Source organism: Gopherus flavomarginatus, chromosome 3, assembly GCF_025201925.1.
Source record: "Gopherus flavomarginatus isolate rGopFla2 chromosome 3, rGopFla2.mat.asm, whole genome shotgun sequence".
Lineage (NCBI taxonomy): Eukaryota > Metazoa > Chordata > Testudines > Testudinidae > Gopherus > Gopherus flavomarginatus.
This window is the reverse complement of record NC_066619.1, coordinates 15,539,205-15,562,894: the sequence shown is the minus strand read 5'-3', so window position 1 is coordinate 15,562,894 and position 23,690 is coordinate 15,539,205. Positions and strand designations below refer to the sequence as shown.

The following is a 23,690-nucleotide window of genomic DNA, read 5'->3' as shown; positions in this document are numbered from 1 at the left end:
GTTCAAAGTCTGAATTCTGCACTCAGTATCTAGATCGGGGTGGGCAAACTTTTTGGCCTGAGGGCCCCATCGGGTTTCATAAATTGTATGGAGGGCCCATTAGGGGAGGGGGTCATGTGCCCCCCGGACTCCTGCCCCATCCAACCCCCTCGTTCCCTGATGCCCCCCCCCGGATTGACACACCCCCGCTCCCTGTCCCCTGACTGTCCATGGACCCCTGCCGTCCCATCCAAACCCTCCTTCTCCTTCCTGACTGCCACCCTGGGACCCCTACCCCCATTCAACCCCCTGTTCCCACCCCCCCGCAACCACCCTGGGCCCTATCCACACTCACACGCCCTGACCACCACCCCAAACTCCTCTGTGCTCTATCCAACCCCCCTGCTTCCTGTCCTCTTACCATACTGCCTGGAGCACTGGTTGCTGGTGGCGCTGGAGCCATGCCACCCGGCTAGAACTGGGCCACACCACCGCCGCTGCTGCCACCGTGCAGCACAGAGCACCGGGTCTGGCCGGGCTCTACAGCTGCGCAGCCTCAGGAGCTCACAGCCCCACTGCCCAGAGCATTGAGCCAGCGGCGGAGTGAGTGAGCTGATGCTGCGGGGAATGGGGAACAGCAGGGAAGGGGCCAAGGGCTAGCCTCCCAGGCCAGGAGCTCGGGGGCTGGGCAGGACGGTCCCGTGGGCTGGATGTGGCCCGCGGGCCGTAGTTTGCCCACCTCTGATCTAGATTCTCGAAGACACACAAAACCACATTTTAGAACACTCCAGTGTTTAGAACACTTCACCTGACATTTGTAAAGAGGCTGGGAAATGCACATGTTCTTGATTTGGGCTCATAAACCCTCATCTTCATGCAGTGTTTTCTGCAGGGGGGAGTTCACAATTCCTCCTTTGAAAACTCGGTCTTAACATGAACACCAAACAACAGGTCAGGTGCAGTTAGATAGAGAGACTCTGCAGTGTGTCAGTTAAAGACCCGACAAAGAACCACAAAAAAGCCCAGCCACCCACCAGAAGAAAAGTTGACTTTAGGAGAGGAGACGGTAAGTTTGGCTTCGCTCAAGAACAAAGCCCCATGTACGTGTGCGAAATGATCAACAGCTGCGATTTTAATAAAGGGAAATTCAGCTCCCCACAGGAATAGTACCTTTTCTTTTAGTCTCCTTCGCAGTCTGTCTTTGGAAGACTGGAGCAAATTGACCTTTGGTCTTTCCCCGATGCGCTCATGAACACTGTCTCTCCGCTTGGTTTCTGGTTCCTGAATATACTGCTGGGACTGTCGCTCCACAATCTCCGTGCTCCGGTGCATCTCCAGGGGGATGTGCACTGTGCAGACGGAGGCGTCCTCGATTTTCAAATTCTCAGTCTCTTTGGCATTTCTGTGCATTTCTCTGTCGTTGGGCGAGTGCTTCTGGTTGTGGTGCCATCGCCGGTTTTGGCTGTAGCCATGGTGGCCTGGCCTCCCTGAGGAGTGAGGGGGTTGGCCTCCCTGGTAGAGTTTCTGGTGTTCCCTGTTGTGTTTGGCAGTACCTTGCTGATGATCCGTGTGCTGCTGCTGTGATTTGTTTCCTCCAGGAGGCCTCTGCTGTCTCCTGCAAACAAACGGATAAGTCAGCATGCTCAAGCCCCTCACCTTCTCCTGCGTTCATCTGCACCAGGAGACCAACAAACTTGCTACAACAGCTTCCAGAACAAGGGCTTTCCAGTGGTGTAATTTGAGGCACTGACGAAGAGAGTGATTTCCTGGGGAGTTGCTCAGCCGTACAGAATAACACAGCAGCCAAGCAACTGGAACATCTTAAAAAATGATCCCAAATAATAACAGTCGAACCGTGTTTGCATTACTCAAGCCCACAGCGCACTCTCATGCTGATCAATACATCTCCAAGCCCTGCTGGGACCCAACACAACTTCCATAGACTCCTGGATGATCACCACCAAGAGTCTTTCACATAATTCCCGTTTCCATGCTGGTTCTTTCCCTGGGGCTATGCTGCAGGGAGCCTCTAGAGGAGTGGTCACCCGCTCCTGATTTAAAAGGTTTAAATCAGCCTGGGGAGAGGGCTGCGGCAGGGAAGGAAAAGCGGGTTTGACTGGGAGAAGCAGCCTCAGCTGGGGGCCATGCCCCAATCAGGCCATGGCTGGCTTAATGAGGGCCCAGGTGATCCTTATAAGAGGGCTGGGGTCAGAAGCCAGAGGAGCACTCTCCCTTTAGCTCTTGAAGGAGAAGGGCCTGGCTGCCTGGAAGCTGAGAGGGTACCTAGACTGGAGCAGGGCTAGGGGAAGGGCTGAGGAGCTCCGGCCTGGAAAACCCCCAGGCTGCTGGCCTTGTTAAAGCCCCAGAACAGGTATTGGGGCTACAAAGGGGTAGCCTAGGGTAGGCGGAGGCAGCAGGTCCAAACCCCCCTCGCCAGTGATGAGTGGCACTTACACTGCAGTCTGCCCCAGGGAATGGGGGCTAGTTGATGACTGGCAGTAGCTATAGTCTGAAGTGAGGTGGGGATAGAGGGTGGGGGTTCCCTAAGGAGGGGAGACCCAGATCTGTAGGGGTACTGCCAAGGGGCAGCACCAAGGCCTGAATAGGGCACCGGGGTCCAGGACGGACTTGGGCCCAGCGGCAAGCGGAACATCGGCCTGCAGAGGGCGCTCCGGAGGCTGGAAACACTAATTCCTTGGACAACCAGCAGGAGGCGCCACAGGGGTGAGTCCCACCCCGTTACAGAGCTAGACAGAGTTAGCAATCTCTTGTGCACCCAGTTCTCACACTACTATTCCCCCTCTTCTCCCATTTTTCTTTCCTTCCTGGTTAGAGTCAGCTGCTCTCACTTGCTCTCTGCCACCTGCCTGTGACTGTCCCAAACAAGTCTCCAAGCCTAACAATTCTATTGGTCTTAAATATAAATAGGTTTTATTGGTAGATTACAGAAATAGAGAGAAAAAAATATGACATCAAAAGGAATGTAAGAGAAAAACCAACTAGACAAATGCTGCAGAATGTGTTGTTACAGGAGGAAGGATGGTCCAGTGGTTAGAGTCCTAGCCTCGGCCTTGGGAGGCTGGGATCAAGTTCTTGCTTTGTCACAGACTTCCCATGCAACCTTGGCAAGTCACTTACCCTCTCTGTGCTCCAGCCCCTATATCTGTAAAATGGGCATTCCCTACATCACGGAGGTGTTGGCAGGATAAATACTTTAAAGATTGAAGCAGTGAGATACTACAGTAGTGGAGACAGATAGCTAACCCTAGGCTTCAGTAACAAAGATGGCTTGACACCTGAGAAACCTTACATATCGTTGCGCCCAGTGTGTCTGATCTCTGCCAACTGGGTCTGTATTTCACCATTGACCTAGCAGACTAAGCCACCTAGTCTCAGATAGTCTTTGTGTCTCACGTCTCACTAGAAAGTCTTCCCCCTCTTGCAAGGAAGAGCTCTGTGCACCTTCCCAACAAAACAGGAGAGATGTTATATCGCCATCCAAGGTGGTACAAAACCTGACACATGTCTCTGAACTTCCCCCAAGAAGCTGGGTTGGATTTTCAAGAGAGTTAGGTGGTCAAGTCCCATTGAATGTCTAATTGCTTTGGTCCCCTTTGAAGGATTTCAGCTTGTTGCTATGTTAGTTTAGCAGTCCCTTCTAGACCAAAGATCTGAAGGGTTGGTTTCTCCCAACCCCAGCAGTAAAAACGTCTCTTTGGATAGAAGCCAGGCAAGGAAGAGATCTCAGGAAAACTTTTCCCCATAAGTTTATGGCAAAATAACTTTTGGGTGTACCCCTACACTGTTCCACCAACGTGGAGCCCTCGGTTTCAAAGGGGCCTGCTTCTGAGTTCTTTAAACTGTTCTCGTTCAGGTAGAAAGTTATTTGAAATGTAACAGAAGTTGCTAAAATTGAGCATCAAGGGACAAAATTAGAAAAGAAAATGAACAAATATAAAATCCAACACTCGACTGCCAACTCTCCCTATTCAGGCCTTACTTTTCAGCAAAGCTCTGACTGTTTTCACCCTGTGCCCTACAAAATGCCCTCCCACTTCTATGGATTTCAATAGCATTTTCTCCCCAAATGCTCCTATTTATGGCATTCATATGCCGGCATGCCTGTACAGTAACACTCGCTGAACATCAGCAGGTTCCTGTGAGGGCCAGAGGAGGAACAGAAGAGTGTCAAGTTATATCAGAATGTGGCGTGTGGGCTTCTGCTCCTTCCTGACAGGACCCCCGTTACTGCTCAGCTGTTTACTTTCTAGTGAAAAAAGAGGGAGTCATTATCCGCTCTGTCCGAAGAGACATGCTTTGTCCCTCTGTAGCACGTCATCCAAAGCTCTAAAGACACTTTAAACACAATCATTATGTCTCCCAACACCCTTGTGAGGTAGAGGAGAACCTTTATCCACTGAGTCACTGAGAGCTACGGTGGAGATTTACCCAGGCACAGATGGGAATAAAAGTCTGCAAATGATTTGCCAAAGATAGCACAGCTAGTCAATGGGGAAGTCATCTATTCAACCCACAAGTCCTGGCTCTTAGCCTCTTTCTCCAACTACTAGATTAGAGTGTGTGTCACCATGAAACGCAACAGTAAAACGAATGAAGTAATCTGGCCGCACATTCACTTGTGTCCACAGTTTGTATTTTCTCTACAGGAGCAAATGTATCTGGTGTGGGATGTTTCCCCAAAGCAGACACTATCATCCTAAACAACAAACAAACAAAAAAACAATAATGTGCCTGTAACACTGAAAAGTGAGGACATTTCCCCTTCCTCCTTTCTACAGGAAGCTGAAGGAAATTCCTGCCAGTAGATGTGGCCAAAGGATGTCTTGCATTCTCCATCTGAACTTGGATATTTCAGATTTCCAAAAAGGCTGTCAAGCCAAGATTATCAGGATTTGCAAAACATGAAAAAAGGGGAGGCAGTTTAAAGGCCTGTTTTCATAAAAAAAGGACAGGATTTAGGGCATCCTATGACCTATGTGGTCTTCCATTGCTTTAATCCAGGCTATCTTCAAGGCAACACCAGAATAGAGTTTTAAAAGATGCACAAGAATTTTTTTAAGTATACCACACTGCATCCAAATCCCATGTAGCAGTTGTGTGCCTTTTACCAGGGTTATTTCCTTTACTCCTGCTCTTGATTATCCAGAAAGCTGTACATCTAAATAGAAGCTCCTGCTCTTATCTAATCAGACTCTCCTCCAGCTCATTCAGTCTGGTGACTGTAACATGACAACTGCTTCCCCATGGCGGTGACATGTGAGGTCACCAGTTCTGGACTGTGACTGCATCAAGATGGGGAAGCAGACAGTTCTAAAAAGGAGGAGAGCCTCTATTTACAGTGCTGTCCCTTTAAAAGGAGACACCCCAGAGCCCTAGATTGTGTTGGCTTCTCAGTGACTACATTAGGGCTAACAGCAAAACAGTAGCAGTTCCCAGCATGCCCACTGTCCTTCTAACATTTGCTATGTTGTTTAAAAAGCATGCTGGATCGGCACTGTAAAATTCAGCACTTTTCAGGCCCTTGGGGTTGCAATGATGTAGCTTCACAATTTGCACTGACAGAAGGAGAGAGGCTGTAGGGAGTGGGGCAACCAAAACATTCATGAAACTGACTTTGTAATGTTGTGTCTTTCCCCTTCTCTCTAGGCCCTTAAACCTCAACCCTCAGAACGCTGGATCTTTTTCACTGTTCATTTTCAGACATTCTAACATTTGAGTTTTTCAAGGGGAAGAATTTTTATAAAGAATGTGCAATTTTGAGTTTAGGTGTCAGCTGGACTCCAATGAAACATTTTTGCCTTAACCTTTTTAATTTTTTTAGTAAAGATTTTTGTTTGCAAACAGATGTTTTATGTGTAATTAAATGTGTTGTTACCTGAATCATTTCCCTGCAATATTTGCAACCCAAACACAATAACATCATACTGCTGCATAAGAACTAGAAACTGAGACTGAATATAAACAGAAAGCAAAACTGACCAGTTAAACTCTGGTGTTCAAGTGGAGGGAAGTGCAAAGCAATAGAGAATGAAAAGTAACAATGTAAGGAGTTACTAGTAACCTAGGTAAAGATTTTTTAACTCACCTTTATACTGACATTGCCCTATTAAGGATAAAGCTTAGCTCTCAAATACCTCTTTACACACTTACAAAACAACATTCAACCGTATTAATTAATGGAAACAAATATATATTGTTAGAACCTTGTGTGGAGAACCTATATTTGTAACATGATTGTAAATTACAGCAAACAGGAAAGTTTCCCGTCTTCCTCATCTTTCTATTTCTTCTCCCATTCAGTTAGCAAAATTTTTTTTGAATGTCTCAAACCTAAATTCAGTGGTATGAGACTAAACACAAATTCCTTCCATTGCCACTGAGCACGAGTCTGTTCTTCCCACATTTAGCCAAATATAAGCCCTCAGTCTTTATGGTTAAGAGCCAGTTGGCCTCAGAAAATGGGTTGAACGAATGCGGGCACCAAGGAATACAGTTCTGATGGGCAGACTGGTTTGGCAGACAGATCTGGAGACTGTTCAGCCACTGACCACTGTAATATATTTATGAATGGCCACTTCCTTTGTCAGAGCACATTTAGCAGATCAGTGCAAATTTGTTCTAGGAAAAGTATAATAAATTGCTATGTGAAATGTTTTAAATTTATCTGGAGGGGAATTGGAGTATGAGGATGAGGATGACACTGAACCACAGAGTGGGGGATTATTCACAATACCAGTACAAAACCAAGAGTGAAATGCAATCTTATTGGTTTACTGCAACAAATTTGTGTCTGTCCCTCTGATGTATATGCACATTTGCTTGGCACAGATCTGGAAATTTAGAACATTAAAACAGTGTCTCTCACTAAAGATCCAATTTTGGGCTGCAACAGTAACACAGGAATGTGAAAGACACACTCAGGATCAGCGTTCTGACAGTCGTAAAGACAGTATTCAGATGGCAAGCAGCTGAACACACATAAATGCAAATTTGCAAATAGAGTCACCAATTATGGCTGAACACACGGCAGTTAAACAAGTAAGGAAAAAAGTTTACAGAAAATAAAGAGGCAAAGGAAAGAAAATGTCAGACACATAGTGATGTCATTGACTTGGCAGCTGGTAGAAGCAGAGAAACTGTCCAGCATTCAAGCAAACGTGGAGAAAGTGTGACGAGTCCAACCTCTTTGCAAAACAGCCCAGACATAGCAGAAAGATGCCTGGGGAGAATGAGGATTCTTCAAGTGATGGAGAACTGTTCGTAAAACTTAATGAAGAAGCTGCAGATTCAAACGGAAATATGAATGACATACAGGGATCACTTCATTCATCACTAAAAGCAGCGACTTCTGGGATGGAACACAGCAGCCATTTAACAGCTCACAGAAATACACAACTTTAGATAATATTTTCACCCCTCAGCTCATAGAGCCGAGAAGCGATGAGAACAGGAAGTGAAGGAAAAGGACAGTTACCTGTTCCCTAATTGGAGTTCTTCGAGATGTGTTGCTCAGGTGTATTCCACAGCAGGTGTGCGTGCTCGCCACATGCATCGGTGTTGGAAGTTTTTCCCTTAGCAGGAACCGTACCGGGGGAGCACTGCTGTGACCCCTGAAGTGGCACCTCTATATCATGCTATAAGGGGAGCTGTGTGCTCCCCCGACCCTTGGTTCCTTCTTGCCAGACAACTCCGACATAGGGGAAGGAGGGTGGGATGTGGAATATACCTGAGCAACACATCTCAAAGAACACCAGTTAGGGAACAGATAACTGTCCTTTCTTCTTTGAGTGATTGCTCCTGTGTATTCCACAGTAGGTGACTCCAAGCTGTATCTGATGGAGGTGGGTAGGAGTTTAAGGGTTTCCGGGACGCAGTACTGCCCTACCAAACCCAGCGTCATCCCTTGCCTGGGAGACGATCACATAACGCGAAGAAAATGTGTGGACAGAGGACCATGTGGCAGCCTTACAGATGTCCTGGATCAGGATGTGGGCTACATAGGCAGCCGACGAGGCCTGAGCTCTCGTTGAGTGCACCCTGACGATCAGTGGTGGGGGAACCGTCACCAGGTCATAGCACGTGCATATGCACGTGGCGATCCAGCGGGAAAGGCGCTGGGTGGAAGTTGGTTGCTCCCTCATACGCTCGGCTGAAGCAATGAACAGCTGTGAGGATTTTCGGAACAGCTTAGTCCGGTCCAGGTAGAAGGCCAGTGCCCTACACACATTGAGCGTGTGAAGGCAACATTACTCGTTGGAGGAAGGGGGCTTTGGACAGAGCACCGGGAGGAAAATGTCCTGTTCCATATGGAAGGCAGAGACCACCTTCGGGAGGAATGAGGGGTGTGGGCAAAGCTGGACCTTATTCTTGTGGAAGAATGGAAGGGATGGTTTGATGGGACAGCTTAATTTTGGCAACTGATCTTTGATTATCAGCAGGTAAGTATGCCCAGTGGTCTGTGATGGGATGTTATATGGGATGGGATCTGAGTTACTGCAGAGAATTCTTTCCTCAGTGCTGGCTGGTGAGTCTTGTCCACATGCTCAGGGTTTAGCTGATCGCCATATTTGGGGTCAGGAAGGAATTTTCCTCCGGGGCAGATGGGAAGGGGCCCTGGAGGTTTTTCGCCTTCCTCTGCAGCGTGGGGCATGGGTCACTTGCTGGTGGATTCTCTGCAGCTTGAGGTTTTCAAACCACAATTTGAAGACTTCAATAACTCAGACATAGGTTAGGGGTTTGTTATAGAAGTGGATGGGTAGGATTCTGTGGCCTGCTTTGTGCAGGAGGTCAGATTAGATGATCACATTGGTCCCTTCTGACCCTAAAGTCTATGAGTCTATAAGACTGGATGTGGGGGTTCTGAGGACAAGGCCCTAAGCTCCGAGATATGTTGGGCTGATGTGATAGCTACAAGGAATGCTGCCTTCCATGACAGGTGAGACCAGGAACACATGGCCAAGCGTTCAGAGGGAGGTCCCGTGAAACGGGATAACACTAGGTTTAGATCCCATTGCGGAAAGGGGGACCTAGCACACGGGAGTGAATGGTCCAGGCCCTTAGAAAGCGAGAGGTCATAGTGTGAGAAAAGACCGATTGGTGGAAGGCCGATATGGGAGCTAGTCCTTGGGTCCTAAGGTATAGGAGGTAATCAAGGATAATCTGGAGCTGTGCGGACGATAGGGAGGTTCCCCGCTCCGCCTCCTGCGTAGAAAACCTGGTCCACTTTGCCAGGTACGTCCGCCATGTGGATGGCTTTCTACTTTCCAGCAGGACTCATTTGACATTCTCTGAGCACCTCTCCTCTTCCTAATCTAACCACTGAGCAACCACGCTGTCAGGTGGAGCGCGGCTAGGTTGGGATGGAGGCGGTGGCCTCCTTCCTGGGAGAGGAGGTCCGGGTGAAGTGGTAGCCTCCGTGGGTGGGGGAAGAGGGGGGCGCTAAGAAGTGCTATGAGGATAACCCACGTCCTGTCTGTTTTTACTTTTTGCAGGACCTTGCCGATCAGGAGAAAGGGTGGGAAGGCATAGAAAAGCTGGCCTGATCACTGCAGGAGGAAAGTGTCCAAGATCACCCCCTTCCCCACTCGTCCCCTGGAGAAGAACTGGAGACAGCGCCGGTTCTGGTCGGTTGCCAACAATGTAAAATAGATTATGAGCCTCCACCTTACATACAACAGGTCGGTCCAGTCTTGCACCCACTGAAATCAATTGCCCAACACTCATATATTTGAGGGAGCACTGGCTCCAACTGGGCATTAAGGTCAATTAGCTCTTCTGTAGCACTACTCATGGATCAGGCCTTTCATTTGAGAGAGTGGTAAGGTGTCATCTTTGTCCCACTCAGTGTCCACTAAGGTGCTGCACTGCAGAGACCTCCAGTCTGGCTGGAGAGCGATGGGGCCCAAAAGAGGTGACCAGAAAGATCCAGATTCTGGCACTGCTACTCATGTAAAATATCCAGTATGGGACTCTATGGATTTGTGTGCATGAGCTCTTGAATTAAAAACATCCCCTCCCCCTTCCAATGGAAACGGGGATTTGCTGTTCTCTGTTTCTCAGATAGGCTAGCCATGTAGAGGAAACATTTTTCTTAACCTGAGGTTTTCGTCGGGTGCAATGTCAGAGTTTTAGGCTTCACTCCTGAAGCCTAGTGTAAGGCTACTGCAATGGGATATAACAGGTGCCTCTGAGGAGACAAGGCCATCTTTCTAATGACGTGTTGAGCTTCATGGTCCTCACTTAGGGCCTGATTCAACAAGCCATCCTTATTCAGCACAGCACAGGCTGCAGCCTGATCTACACGTGTGCTGTGCTGAATAGGGATGCACTTTAGCACATGCTTCAACACCTTATTTCTGATACTAGGGCAGGATGGTTTTCCCCTGCAGTCCCTTCCTCACTCATCTCTTTTCACCTTGCTCTTACAAGCACCACACTGTGCACCTGCACAGCGCAGGATCAAGCACTCAGAAGGAAGTGAGTGTTAAAAAAACAACAGTCATTAAAGATTTGTCTGAAACCTGGGTGCAGCTTCTCAGTAGACTCCAGTGGACGAATGCCAGGACACCAGCAAAGGGTCTGACTCAAAGTTTTAAAAGAACAATCTGAAGACAATGTCAGTTGCATTCTGACAATCTGACAACTGATGGACAGCCTGCAGTTTGAACATGAGCAAAAACTGGCAGAAATTCGAATGAAAGAGAAGCAAGCCTTGGCCCAGCTGGAGAAAGAGGCTGCTGAGAGAAAGAAAGAAGCTGCTGAGAGAGAAAGAGGCAGCAGAAAGAAAGAAAGAAAGAAAGAAAGAAAGAAAGAAAGAGGCTACTAAGAGAAAGAAGGAGCTGCTGGCTGCTGAGGAGAAAACTCGACAGATGCAACAGGAGACAGCTAGACTCCAGCTCCAAGTCAAAAAAGCAAAGGAAGAACAGCAGAAATTGTATCCTTTTGAAAGTCCAGTTTATAACAATGTTGGTATGTTGTATAACTCTGAGCAGTTGTCTGGGTGTAACCAAATGTACCCCAACACTGCCACCTTTTATGCAAATGCTGTTACTGAGCATTCAGTAGAGGGTTATTATAACCTAGTCCCAGATTTGGACCTTAGCGTCCAAAATATGGGGGTTAGCATGAAAACCTCCAAGCTTAGTTACCAGCTTGGACCTGGTAAAGCTGCTACCACCCAAAAAATTAGAGTGTTTTGGGGCACTCTGGTCCCCCCAAAAACCTTCCCTGGGGACCCCAAGACCCAAATCCCTTGAGTCTCACAACAAAGGGAAATAAACCTTTTCCCTTCCCCCCTCCAGGTGTTCCTGGAGAGATACACAGAAGCAAACTCCGTGAATCTAAACAGAGGGATTCCACCCTCCCCGTTTCCAGCCTTGGAAAACAGAAGTACCGAGAGCTAATTTCTCTTCCCCCATCACCCAGAGGGAATGCAAAGTCAGGCTAGTAAATCTAACACACACAGATTTTCCCCTGACTTCTTCCTCCCACCAATTCCCTGGTGAGCACAGACTCAATTCCCTGGAGTTCCCCACTAAAGAAAAACTCCAACAGGTCTTAAAAAGAAAGCTTTATGTAAAAAGAAAGAAAAATACATAAAAATGGTCTCTCTGTATCAAGGTGACAAATACAGGGTCAATTTCTTAAAAGAAATATGAATAAACAGCCTTATTCAAAAAGAATACAATTCAAAACACTCCAGCAACTATACCATGTAAATACAAAAGAAAAAAACAATAACCCCTATTGTATTATGATCTCTGTACTCACAACTTGGAAACAGAAGATTAGAAAGCAGGAAATAGAGAAATCCTTCCCATAGCCGAGAGGGAGATAGGCACAAGACAAAGAACTCAGACACAAACTTCCCTCCACCCAGACCTGAAAAAGTCTGGTTTCCTGATTGGTCCTCTGGTCAGGTGTTTCAGGTTACTTTTTTTCAGGTGAAAGAGACATTAACCCTTAGCTATTTGTTTATGACAAGGGTGGCCCTGTAAATTGTGCCAGTGCTATGTATGGGAGTGGTAATGGAAAACTCATAGAGAGTGTAAAAAAACACTGATCAGAGCCCAGGAAATGCACCATGCCTCGATCTGGAGCTCGGCTGTTCTCCATGGTGGCCGATGACAGAACAAGGAGCAATGGTCTCAAGTTGCAGTGGGGGAGATCTAGGCTGAATATTAGGAAACACTATTTCACTAGGAAGGTAGTGAAGCACTGGAATGGGTTACCTAGGGAAATGGTGGAATCTCCAATCCTTAGAGGTTTTTAAGGACTGGCTTGACAAAGCCCTGGCTGGGATGATTTAGTTGGTGTTGGTTGTGCTTTAAGCAGGGGTTTTGACTAGATGACCTCCTGAGGTTTCTTCCAACCCTTATATTCTATGATTCTATGCCACTGTAAATCAGAGACAGTCAGAGCCTCTGTAAATGCTAGCATTTTTAATTTTTTTTTTAAACCAGAGGTTAGTTTTGCCTCTTTCTGTCCCACCTCAGTGTCACTTAAGGTGCTGCATTGCAGCGACTTCCTCTCTGGCTGGAGAGAAATCGTCACTACGGCATGCTGCTCCATGTGTTGATCATGGACCATTGTTCTGGGAAAACCCAAATTCATATTCTTTGCAACAGTGCAGTGTATTTCTCCAAGCCTCAATCTGTTCCTTAGCAGGAGGCGCAGTTGGGAGTGAATCAATGAAATATCAGTACCCACGGAGAGACACACCAAAGCCATTCAATGAATGGAGACACAGGAATTGCTAAACACTATTTGGAAAACACCTATAACGTGTTCTTATCCATACAATATTTATTTTGCTACCTAAGGCGTGAGCACTAATCACTGCACTGTGCCTTGAGAGGGTGCCTGGAGCTTGTGGAAGCCCTAATGCATTTCCTTTCAAGGAAATCCAGCTCAGAATTAACACTGACCACAGATACAATTGCCCCATCACCTCTGCTTAAGAAAATGCTGCTGTTAAATGCGGCCACATATACAACAGTTTGGTAAAGTCATTCTGTACAGGGAGATTTTATGACTCCCTGGAAACGGAATAGCTGTGTACAATTGGTCCTCTCTGGTTGAAAAAGGAAAAATAATCAGGACAATGTGACAGTCTGTTTCCCCTTTCCTTTGACTTTTATGACAAATAACTATTTTCCCTTTAAGGGTCAAATCCTGCTCCAGCTCAAGTCCCCGACAAAGCATCCATTCACAGGATTTGGGACATAAGTCAATATGTAAACTAAAGAGACACTCAAGAGTTACAGACTAATTGAATAAGTATTAAAACTGACAGGCTCTGGTCAAGGTTACTAAGCTTAAAATGTGATGGCCCTTTAGGAGGGCGTATTTTCATTTGCAACATCCCTCTATACTGATTTTTAAATTAACGAAATGAGGTACCTTTCATAAATCAGGAAAACTGCCTGTTCTGCTGGGAGAGCCTATACACCACAAATCTAAGACTCCAGCTGTCTCAGCGATTACCTGAATGTCACTTCAAAATGTACAGGATCCTTGTAAGTTTCAATATGATGTTTGCTCCCAAGAAAGAGGGGCTGGAGACACGGTGGTGGGGAAAATAACTGCAGAAACATGCATACAGTAGCTGTGATCTAAAACACAGTTGCTCTGCCCCATCAGCCTTGCCTCACATCTCTTTAGCTACACGAGTACTCTGAAGGCTCACCTGATTTGTCTGGCATGTGGAAAGCTCAAGGACAATACATGGGTGCATTTTCATAGTGATTGCACGGCGATTTGGTCAGGCAATTCCCATTAATTTCAGTGAGAGTTAAGCAGCTACATCCCTAAAAAAGCATTTTGGAAATGTAACCCACAATGTACACCAGCATGTTTTGGCTGAGAACACCAAAATCCTGACTACTTACCTACCCACCCACCCTGTGAACTCTCTGGAGCAGGGACTCTCTTTTGTTCTGTGTTTGTACAGTGCCTAGCACGATGGGGGTCCTTGTACATGACTGGGGGGCTCCTGGGCACTACCCCAAAACAATTAATAATACTCGCAGTCACTGGAGATCCCAGGAAATTCTTTGCAAGAATTGGAGCATTAACACTAGCGTCCTGCCCAAATTCCAACTTCTTTTTTTTACAACTGTTCTGTGGTTTTGATGGGGTAAAGCAACTCCCCCTTCCTTCCACACACTACCATAGAGTTGCTGTGGTCTATTATACAAAACACAGTTTGTCTATAGATAGATACAGGTATAGATATCTATACACTAGATAATACGTTACATAGGTCTAGAGCAGAGAACTAACTTATACTAATCCTTTTCTTGGGGCAGACAGTGCCTTCTTCTAACTCCACAGGCCTTCTCCTTGGAGGCCAGCTTTACTATTAACAATGTGTCTCCTGCTGAACAGGAACTCCTATTAGCGGGGATGAAAAGCCAGCCATGGGGACATCTTAATGGAGAGGATTCTGCTCTGCTCTTAGTCAGGGTCTCCTATTGTCACCGTCCCTTTGAATATCCTGCGGCTGTGAGGAATGAGTGGACCACAAGAAGGCTGGAAGAACAGAGCACTGCAGATGCATATAGCCATTTTCATTATGAATATTCAGTAGGGTTAAACCCATCTGATGAAGAAGTGTCTCCTCTCCCACTTCCTGCCTGACCTGTAGGGCTTTCCTGAAAATCTTACTAGTACAATTTTGCATTTGCAGGGGCAGGGAAAGAAGGTGAAAGGGAAGATTTTTTATTTTTTTACATCAAGAGTCAGCAATAGAAGTGTTAAATGTTATGGCATCTAGGATACCAATGGGCCGACTGCCTTCTTCGTTACTATTCTGCTTAGCTGACTGGATTAAGTTTGCTAGAAAAGAAAGAGCCAGAAAGAAGCAGAGACCTCTTAAATATCTGCCTGAACAAACCGATTTCTCTTGGCCCAGCCTTTGTGAATTGTTTCATTCAGCATGAAATCTGAAGGGAACCTATCCCCAGCCAAGGAGGTGACCTCTTGACACCAGAAATAATACAACTCCCCTGAGATGTATGATGAACATAGTACTTTTGAAGGGGAAAACACCTAGGCTTGCCAATCTCCTCCAAATTCTGATTCATCACTTCGCATAACTCTGGCACTGCTTGGCCTAACATCCTTTTGTTCATGCAGAATAGCACAGGATACCGAAACAGCCTCTTCTCCCTGCAGCAGTGGTGATTAATTGGCAAGATCTTGCCTCAAGATAATATTGTTCTCTGCGATGCTGCATTAGTTGCTTAGGCCCCAGTCCTGAGTAACTTTAACCATGTGCACAAGCATTTGTAGGATCGGAACTTTAGGGTTTAATCCTGCTTCACTGGAGTCACTGGCAGGTTTGCTATAGATTCCAGTAGGAACAGGGCCTTGATTTCCATTCTAGAGGTTCTGACATTGCACCAAAGATAGTTGTTTGTACCCAAGCGAGTTCCATCTAAAGTACTTATATATTATCACAGTGTTTGAGCACCTGGCAGGTTTTAATGTGCTGATTCTCAGAATACTCCTGTGAGGGACAGCAGCACTAGTACCCCATTATACAGATGGAAAACTGAGATATAGAGAGGCTAAGTGGCCCAAGGAAGTCTGTGGCAGAGCAGGGACTAACTCTGAATGTGCCAAGTCCTAGTGTCCCATGGGTCATCTTCCTTTCTAGTTCCATCCTTGTTCTAAGTAATGTTATCATGGAAGCTAAATGCTGTTTCCAGGATGCAGTTTATTACAGCCCAGATATGGCTGTTTGGTATCTTTGTTCCGGCTTGGAGTGGGAAACATTCACATGAGCTTGACAGTTCCACACCTTTTAATCAAAACACTCAATACTCCTCAAAAAAGGACGACGACTGACACCAAGCATGGGGAAATGAACTTCTGTTAGCTCTTTCCTTTGGCTTCCTCCCCACAAATGGGTTCAGTTGGCTCGGGTTTCATTTTTGTTTGCATTCTTCTCATATGAGAAAGAAGCAAAGAAACATGTTAGCTTTTGAAAACAAGAATGAAAACTTTCACACCTTCGTTATTTATACATCTTCATTAATTGATTTCCACATACAAAGCACCTTTCATCCCAAATTGCTTCATGGACTCTGTTACACACAGAAAATAGACATGGCCTGAATCTTCCAAAATGTTTTATCATTTTGGGTGGCTAACCTGAGTTACCATAAAAAGGCTGGATTCTCATAAAGTGCTGGGAAACCCACCCTTTGAAAATCCAGTCTCAAGATGAGCACCCAAACATTGAGGCATCTGCTGCACAACAATGCAGGGTGAAGAGATTTTTCGACACAATCACCTTGCTCTTCGGAAAAGTTCTGTGAAATTTTTAAATGTACTCATTTACCACGCTCGTTACCATGGTCTCTGAGCGTTTGCCCATAGCAGACAGGACTATAGTCTTGCTATCAAGTCCTTTTCCCTTACTATAAAAGTCACTTCATTTAGATATTATAAAAACACCAAAACAAACTGAGTACTACAAGAAGCTTTTAATACAACATCTGCTACTGGAAATGTAATAGCAAATATGTCAAAATGTAATATGTTGTTTAAGGCTGACACCTGAAGAGTTTGTATGGTTGATAATTTAATATGTTGCAAAAGGTGATGTTTCTGTTTTACTTAGGTTTCAGCAGAACCCAACTGAGCTAGGTGACCTCTAAACACAGAGGAAAGCACAGAGACAGGGAATGTCTCCTTCTCTCCCATTGCTTCCCAGCTTCAATTCCAACCCCTTCTGCCCCTTCCTCCACATTGATCAGCAGTTGACTCAACCAGAGAAATCAGTGAAATAGACAATCAGATAGGCTATGGGCCACATCCAGCATCCACTGAAGTTAACAGAAATACCACCATTGATTTAAAGGGGCAGTGGATTAGGCCCATCGGACTGATTTGGCAAAGCACTTCAGCACATAATTATGGTCACTGAAGTCAAATGGGCATACTCATGTGCTTAATGTTAAGCACGTGCTAAAATGAGCGAGTGAATTGGGGCCTTGCTCGGCTGGTCTCTTGTAAGGCTCATGGAAGTGATTCCTCAGGTGGGATTAAAACAAAGTGGGTGCAGCTCCTTTGCAGACCAGCTCAGGGAAGGGTTCCAAGTACAGATGGCATGAAAGATAGCACAGAGATGGCATGTTTAAATACTCTGTTTGGTTTTTCACAAATTGTTCTGGATGCCCAGGTATGACCCCTTCCTACACACAAAACCTACTGCCAACTAGAAAGCCATCCCCATGATTCTCAAGCTGTTGCTTGGATTGTTGCATGTAGTTTTTGGCCTCTCTCTCTTTTTAATAAATATGCAGAAGTACTGAGAAATCTAATTTAGAACATGCGAAGCAATGGCTGCATTAGTGAACTGCAAGTGCTGTTATGCAGAGTTATGTTTTTGATCATTTGGCCTTTGGAAATGTAATGGCAAATACTTCAAGAAATTCTTAAAAAGAGCCTGCAAGTGAAAACCATTTCATTCTAACTTCTTTAACCACAGTGAACCACAGCATGCAATCAGTATTGTGAAGATTCACTGAGTGGAAATACGACGAGGGTCTTGGACTATTGCTGAGAATGTGAATTTAATTAATATTTATATTATTTTACTACTCTACAATAAAAGAATTCTCATCTCAAGCTCTAAGAGCCCTTTAAAAGCTTTTAAAAATATACCCACACCTAGTTACCCAAAGTTCAAATAATCCTGTAAGAGAGAGAGAATAAAATGTAGTTTAAATTCCCACCAACACAGAATCCCAACCAGACTCCACATCATCACCCCCAGCCCTACCCATCACCTTATGTCCTAAATAGAACATATAAAAATCCCACCCACTGCCCTTTTGTTACAGCTGTTTTTATTTAGATCTCCATGAGTCTTTGACCCGCAGGCAAGAGACATCCGACTGTGTGTTTTTTCCATAACCTATTTATACCAGTACTTTTAGTCAACAAACATTGTCTTTCCCGCAGAAACCAGAGCAAGCTTCGGCAGGACCTCCTACCGGCTGTCCAGACATGTGAATTAATTCTGATCCCACGACCAACGATTATTTCCGACTCAACTTGTTTGTAAAATATCAGTCCAAATAGCGAAGATGCTTTTGAGCTACACCTGCCCATGTATGACGGTGGCCCATTGTAAGCACATTAAATAAACTCATAATGATGGAACATACTATAGTATTTAAGGGTTATAGGACTGGGAGCCAAGATTCCTGGGTACTAAGACCTATTCATAGGGGTTGTTTATTTTTCTCATCCTTGAGGTGAAAAATGAAGCCAAAGTGATTTCAGTTCTGTTGGTTTAATGTAAAAAAGGAAAATTTTCATTCATGCCTTAAATGAATGACGAGCCTAAAACAAGACATTACCGGACATAGAGCAGATATTCAACTTCATGCCTGTTAATGACCTCTACCCCTTCCCACTCAGTCTTGGGAACATCTTTGCTACAGATGGTCTCTTTGCAGACAAATCCGGCTCTAGCATTAGCAGGAACAAATGCAATAAAAACAATTAAAAATATTCACTAATAGTGTTTGGTTAACTCCTCATTTGCTTATACAGGGACCCACGGTAGGGGCGAAAAGAAACCCCAAGTGGTTTATGTGATATCGGCTCCAGAATAGATGTCATACTTTTAATATTAATATTTTGGGCAGAGACTAAGAGAGAGAATGGAAAATATTTCCAGGGCCATGACTTCTTTATTTTGCAAACATCAGTTGCTAACTGGGGTCAGACAGAAATACTGTTCAGAAATAAGAGCCCAAACAACTCAGGCTGGCAGCTTCTCCACACACTAACCATGCCCTAAGGCGCTGAGAAGATTCTCCACATTGCTGACTCTTAAGTCTCCTGTGTCTGGTCTACGCTCCACCTGCTAGCACGTTAAGGAACTGTTTTTAAACAGTGTACTATACAACTGGTTTCAGGTGAGACTATTGCGCAGGATGTGACTTGGCTAGAGCGGATTTTGAAAAGCTTGGACGTCAGTCTTGAGATTTCTTTCTTTTTCTAAATAAAAACACTTTAATTAAGACATGCCCTGTCCATAACTGTGTTAGTTGAACTCATTTGTAAGCGGCCTCCTAACATAATGGGCACTGAATGCAGATGGTCATTAGCACACTTCTCAACAGCATAAAGCAGTGTCTCTCCATCTTTCTAAACTACTGTAGCCTGATTTGTCTTGTGTACCCCAACTTTCTCCTCACTTAAAAATGACTTGCTTACAAAATCAGACATAAAAATACAAGTCTCACAGCACACGATTACTGAAAAATGGCTTACTGAAAAATGGCTCACATTCTAATTTTTACCATATAATTATAAAATAAATCAATTGGAATATAAATATTGTACTTACATTTCAGTGTATAGTATACAGAGCAGTATAAACAAGTCATTATATGAAATTTTAGTTTGTACTGATGTTGCTAGTGCTTTTTATGTTACCTGTTGTAAAACTAGACATTCTAGATGAGTTGATGTGCTCCCTGGCAGACCACTAAGTACCCCCAGTGCTACGCATACCCTTGGTTGAGAACCACTGTCATAAAGGAACACTTCTTAGGAACACAAAATTGCCCTTGCCCCCAAACACACACACAAAATTTGGGCTTGATCCTCCATGGCTCAGGTGCAGGGCGCTGCACATACGGTGTAAATACAGGGTACTATGCAACGAGCAAGACAAGTAATGTAGGGCTGCCAGATCCTGCTGCTGGGTTCTTCCCAACCTGCTTCTGCCTAGGAGTAAGGGTCGAGGCGAATATGCCTCATTAGCATAGTGAAGATTCCATTTAATCCTTAGACACTCCCATTTTCTGCCCCGACCCCACCGTCCTCTTACCTTGAACACCTTTGAGTAAGGGTGTAGGCATGCAGGGAGCTAGAGAATTACTGCTGGAGGGAGGAACCTTGGTTTTGACCACACATAACTTCCTTTCATTGGGGCACAACAACTTTGCATACAATATAAGGGGTTGCAGGATCAAGGCCCCTGAGTGATATATAGGAGTGGAGCCTAAAAGATGCAGATGGAGGCTCCTCACTATGCCCCTTTACCAAAAGACTTAACACACAAGAGGAAATCATGTAACCAGACAGCTAAAGTGCCACAGAACTTTTCTGAATCAACCAGGTTTCATTTACAGGTCCATCTTACTAAATCACATATGATGTTCCAGATACTGTCAAACCTTAACCCTCTACCTAAGGGTCCAAAATAGCAAATAACTTGCCCAGTAGAGACTGATCTTTAAGATCAACCAAAACAGTAACAGAGACTTTAATTTTAAAATGGATGCCCACAAGAAGACCAGATCTATTGGCAAGGATCCTTCATTCTGATTTCACAGCCCTGTATTCCTGCTGCTTTGGTGGTGAACACTGCATCTTTTATCCTGCAGCATCTCATTAGATATTACAAACAGAAATAAATTTGTTAGTCTCTAAGGTGCCACAAGTACTCCTGTTCTTTTTGCAGAATTTATGTGCAAATCAAACCTCCTTACACTAATTTAGGGCTTGCTTGTCTGACTGGGGATATCCAGGAAAACTAATCTGAAATAACTAAAGGTATGAATTTGAAGTGGATTAATTAAATTGCATTAAACCCCTGTGTGAACACCCACATTCAGAATTAAAGTGAATTAAACTAAATCATAGTAAGGCCATTTTAAATCTGAACAACAGCATCCACACAGGGATTTAATGTGGTTCAGCTAATCCACTTTAAATTCACACCTTTAGTTAATTCAGATTAATTTTCCTGGATGACCCCATGCAGACAAGCCCTTAGACTCTTACATTCAGATTCTCTTAGAACTTCTTTCTGGTATATTTTCTCTACCAATGCTTCAGGGAGTTTACACTGGCATAACTTCCATTCCAAGAAGCTGGAAGATGTACCAGATATCCAGAATGTGGCTCCTTTATCACCAGCTACAGTACCTCATAGCAATTCAGCTGAAAGAGGAGAAGATAGCATAACTTCTTATTCATTGTATAAGTTTACAAAATAAGAGGGTATATATTTATATACTGTAGTACTGACCAGCTACTGACACTAATTGCCATGAACTGGTGCTGAAACATATAAATAGACAAAGCGACTTTCATATCATACAGGAAACACGCCAGAGAGACAACCATTGTCGGTAATTGGTCAGTTTCCTAGTGTAGATGAACCTGCATTGTACCATTTTTGTGTTGCCCCCTCTCAAGTCTGATTGGCTAAAACAGCATCACATGACCATTTATTTTCTGTACCACCTGTCACTAAACCAGAAGTCTTCCAGGGTGGCACCATGATCCAGAGGCTAGCATGCTGGACTGGCAGTCAGGAGATCTAAAGTTTATTACTGTCTCTGTGACAGACCTGCTGTATCACAGAAGTCCTGTGACCTTGCACAAAGTCATGTCACTTCTATTTTGCCTCAGTTTTCTCATGGGTAAATTGGGGATAGTGACACCAACCCTTCTTTGAAAAATAGTTTGAAGTCTATGAATAAATACCACCATATTATTATTTCAATTTCAGCCAGCTGTTTAAATTAAGAGAAAACTAGTCACTACAATGCTCAATGAAATATGGCAGCACCTTCTTTCTCCTGAAGATTTTCCTGCCTTCTTCATGTCTTTTCCTCTGGCTCACTTTACCCTGGATCCCACATAAGGCTTTATCTACACAAGGAAGGTTTTACCACCCAAACCCTCTAGTGTGAATGCAGTTATATGGGTATAAAAGTGCTTAAACTAAGGCCTGGTCTACACTATGCGTTTAAACCGAATTTAGCAGTGTTAAACCCATTTAACCCTGCACCCGTCCACACAACGAAGCCCTTTATATCGACATAAAGGGCTCTTTAAAGCAATTTCGGTACTTCTCCTCGATGAGGGGAGTAGCGCTGAAATCAGTATTGGCATGTCGGATTAGGATTAGTGTGGCAGCAATTCTACGGTATTGGCCTCCGGGCGGTATCCCACAGTGCAAATCTGAACTCAGATGAACTGGCCAGGTAGTCAGGAAAAGCCCCACAAACTTTTGAATTTCATTTCCTGTTTGCCCAGCATGGAGCTCTGATCAGCATGGGTGGCCATGCAGTCCCAAATCCAAAAAGAGCTCCAGCATGGACCGTGCGGGAGATACTGGATCTGATCGCTGTATGGGGAGACAAATCTGTTCTATCTGAGCTCCATGACAGAAGACGAAATGACAAAGCATTTGAAAAAAACTCCAGGCTATGATAGACAAGAGTCCACAGCAGGGACTCAGCACAGTGCTGTGTGACAAGCGTAACGGAAAGCGAAAGAATCAAATGGACGCTCACGGAGGAAGGGAGGGGGTACTGAGGACTCCAGCTATCCCACAGTCCCCGCAGTCTCCAAAAAGCATTTGCATTCTTGGCTGAGCTCCCAATGCCTGAAGGGTCAAAAATATTTTCCTGGGTGTTTCAGGGTGTATGTATTCAATTTACACCCTTCCCCACCCCCGAAAGAAAAGGGAAAAAAATTGTTTCTCGCCTTTTTTCAATGTCACCCTATGTCTACTGCATGCTGCTGGTAGACGGGGTGCTGCAGCGCTGAACACCAGCATCCCTTTCCCGTGGCAGATGGTGCAAAATGACTGGTATCCATCGTCATCATCAGCCCATGAGTGCTCCTGGCTGGCCTCGGTGAGGTCGGCCGGGGGCGCCTGGGTAAAAATGGGAATGACTCCCGGTCATTCCTGGCAGATGGTACAGAAGGCTTGGTAACCGTCCTCATCATAGCAGCTGGAGGCTGAGCTCCATCAGCCCCCCCCTTTCATGTCTAAAGAAGATTCTGTACTCCCTGAACTATCATAGCAGCTGGAGGCTGCACTCCTCTCCCGCGCACCCTTTAATGTCCTGCCTGGACTATCATAGCAGCTGGAGGCTGCCTCCCCTTCACTTTATCTCACTAAAAACTCAGTGTTTCTTATTCCTGCATTCTTTATTACTTCATCACACAAATGGGGGGACATTGCCACAGTAGCCCAGGAGGGTTGGGGGAGGAGGGAAGCAACGTGTGGGGCTGTTGCAGGGGCACCCTCATTTCTGTGGAATCTCTGGGGCTTTGACCCAGAGCAGCTATGCTCTCTGGGTCTCTAGTACACTTGCCTCATATTCTAGGCAGGACTGACTATTTTTAGACAAAACATAAAGAAGGGAATGATCCGGGGAGTCATTCTCATTTTTGTGCATGCACCCCCGGCCGACCTCAGCGAGGCTAGCTAGGAGCACCCATGACAGCAGCAGATGGTATAAAAGGATTGAAATCATCATCGCCAATTTCCAAATGCAAATGGTGCAAAATAACTGATAACCATCATCTCATCGCCAATTTACAATGGCAGACAGTGCAATAAGGATGGTAAACGTCTCTGCTACCGTGCAAAGGCAAATGAATGCTGCTGCGTAGCACTGCAGTACCGCCTCTGTCAGCAGCATCCAGTACACATACGGTGACAGTGACAAAAGGCAAAACAGGCTCCATGGTTGCCATGCTATGGCGTCTGCCAGGGCAATCCAGGGAAAAAGAGTGTGAAATGATTGTCTGCCATTGCTTTCACAGAGGAAGGATTGAGTGACGACATTTACCCCGAAACACCCGCGACACTGTTTTTGCATTGGGATCTCAACCCAGAATTCCAATGG

The 23,690-nt window shown here is 45.2% G+C and overlaps 1 protein-coding gene across 10 annotated transcripts in view; it reads right to left on the bottom strand.

Moving 5' to 3' along the window:
• The window catches only part of CTIF (cap binding complex dependent translation initiation factor), a 348,500-nt gene that overhangs the window by 115,691 nt on the left and 209,119 nt on the right, over positions 1-23,690 (bottom strand). For all 10 annotated transcript variants that reach the window (XR_007773256.1, XR_007773257.1, XM_050944701.1 and 7 more), the window contains one exon: positions 1,150-1,594. Coding sequence is in view for 8 of the 10 variants with exons in the window: in XM_050944701.1 (XP_050800658.1) it covers positions 1,150-1,594 (445 nt within the window). In the remaining 2 variants the exon portion in view is untranslated. The remainder of the gene's footprint in view (positions 1-1,149; positions 1,595-23,690) is intronic.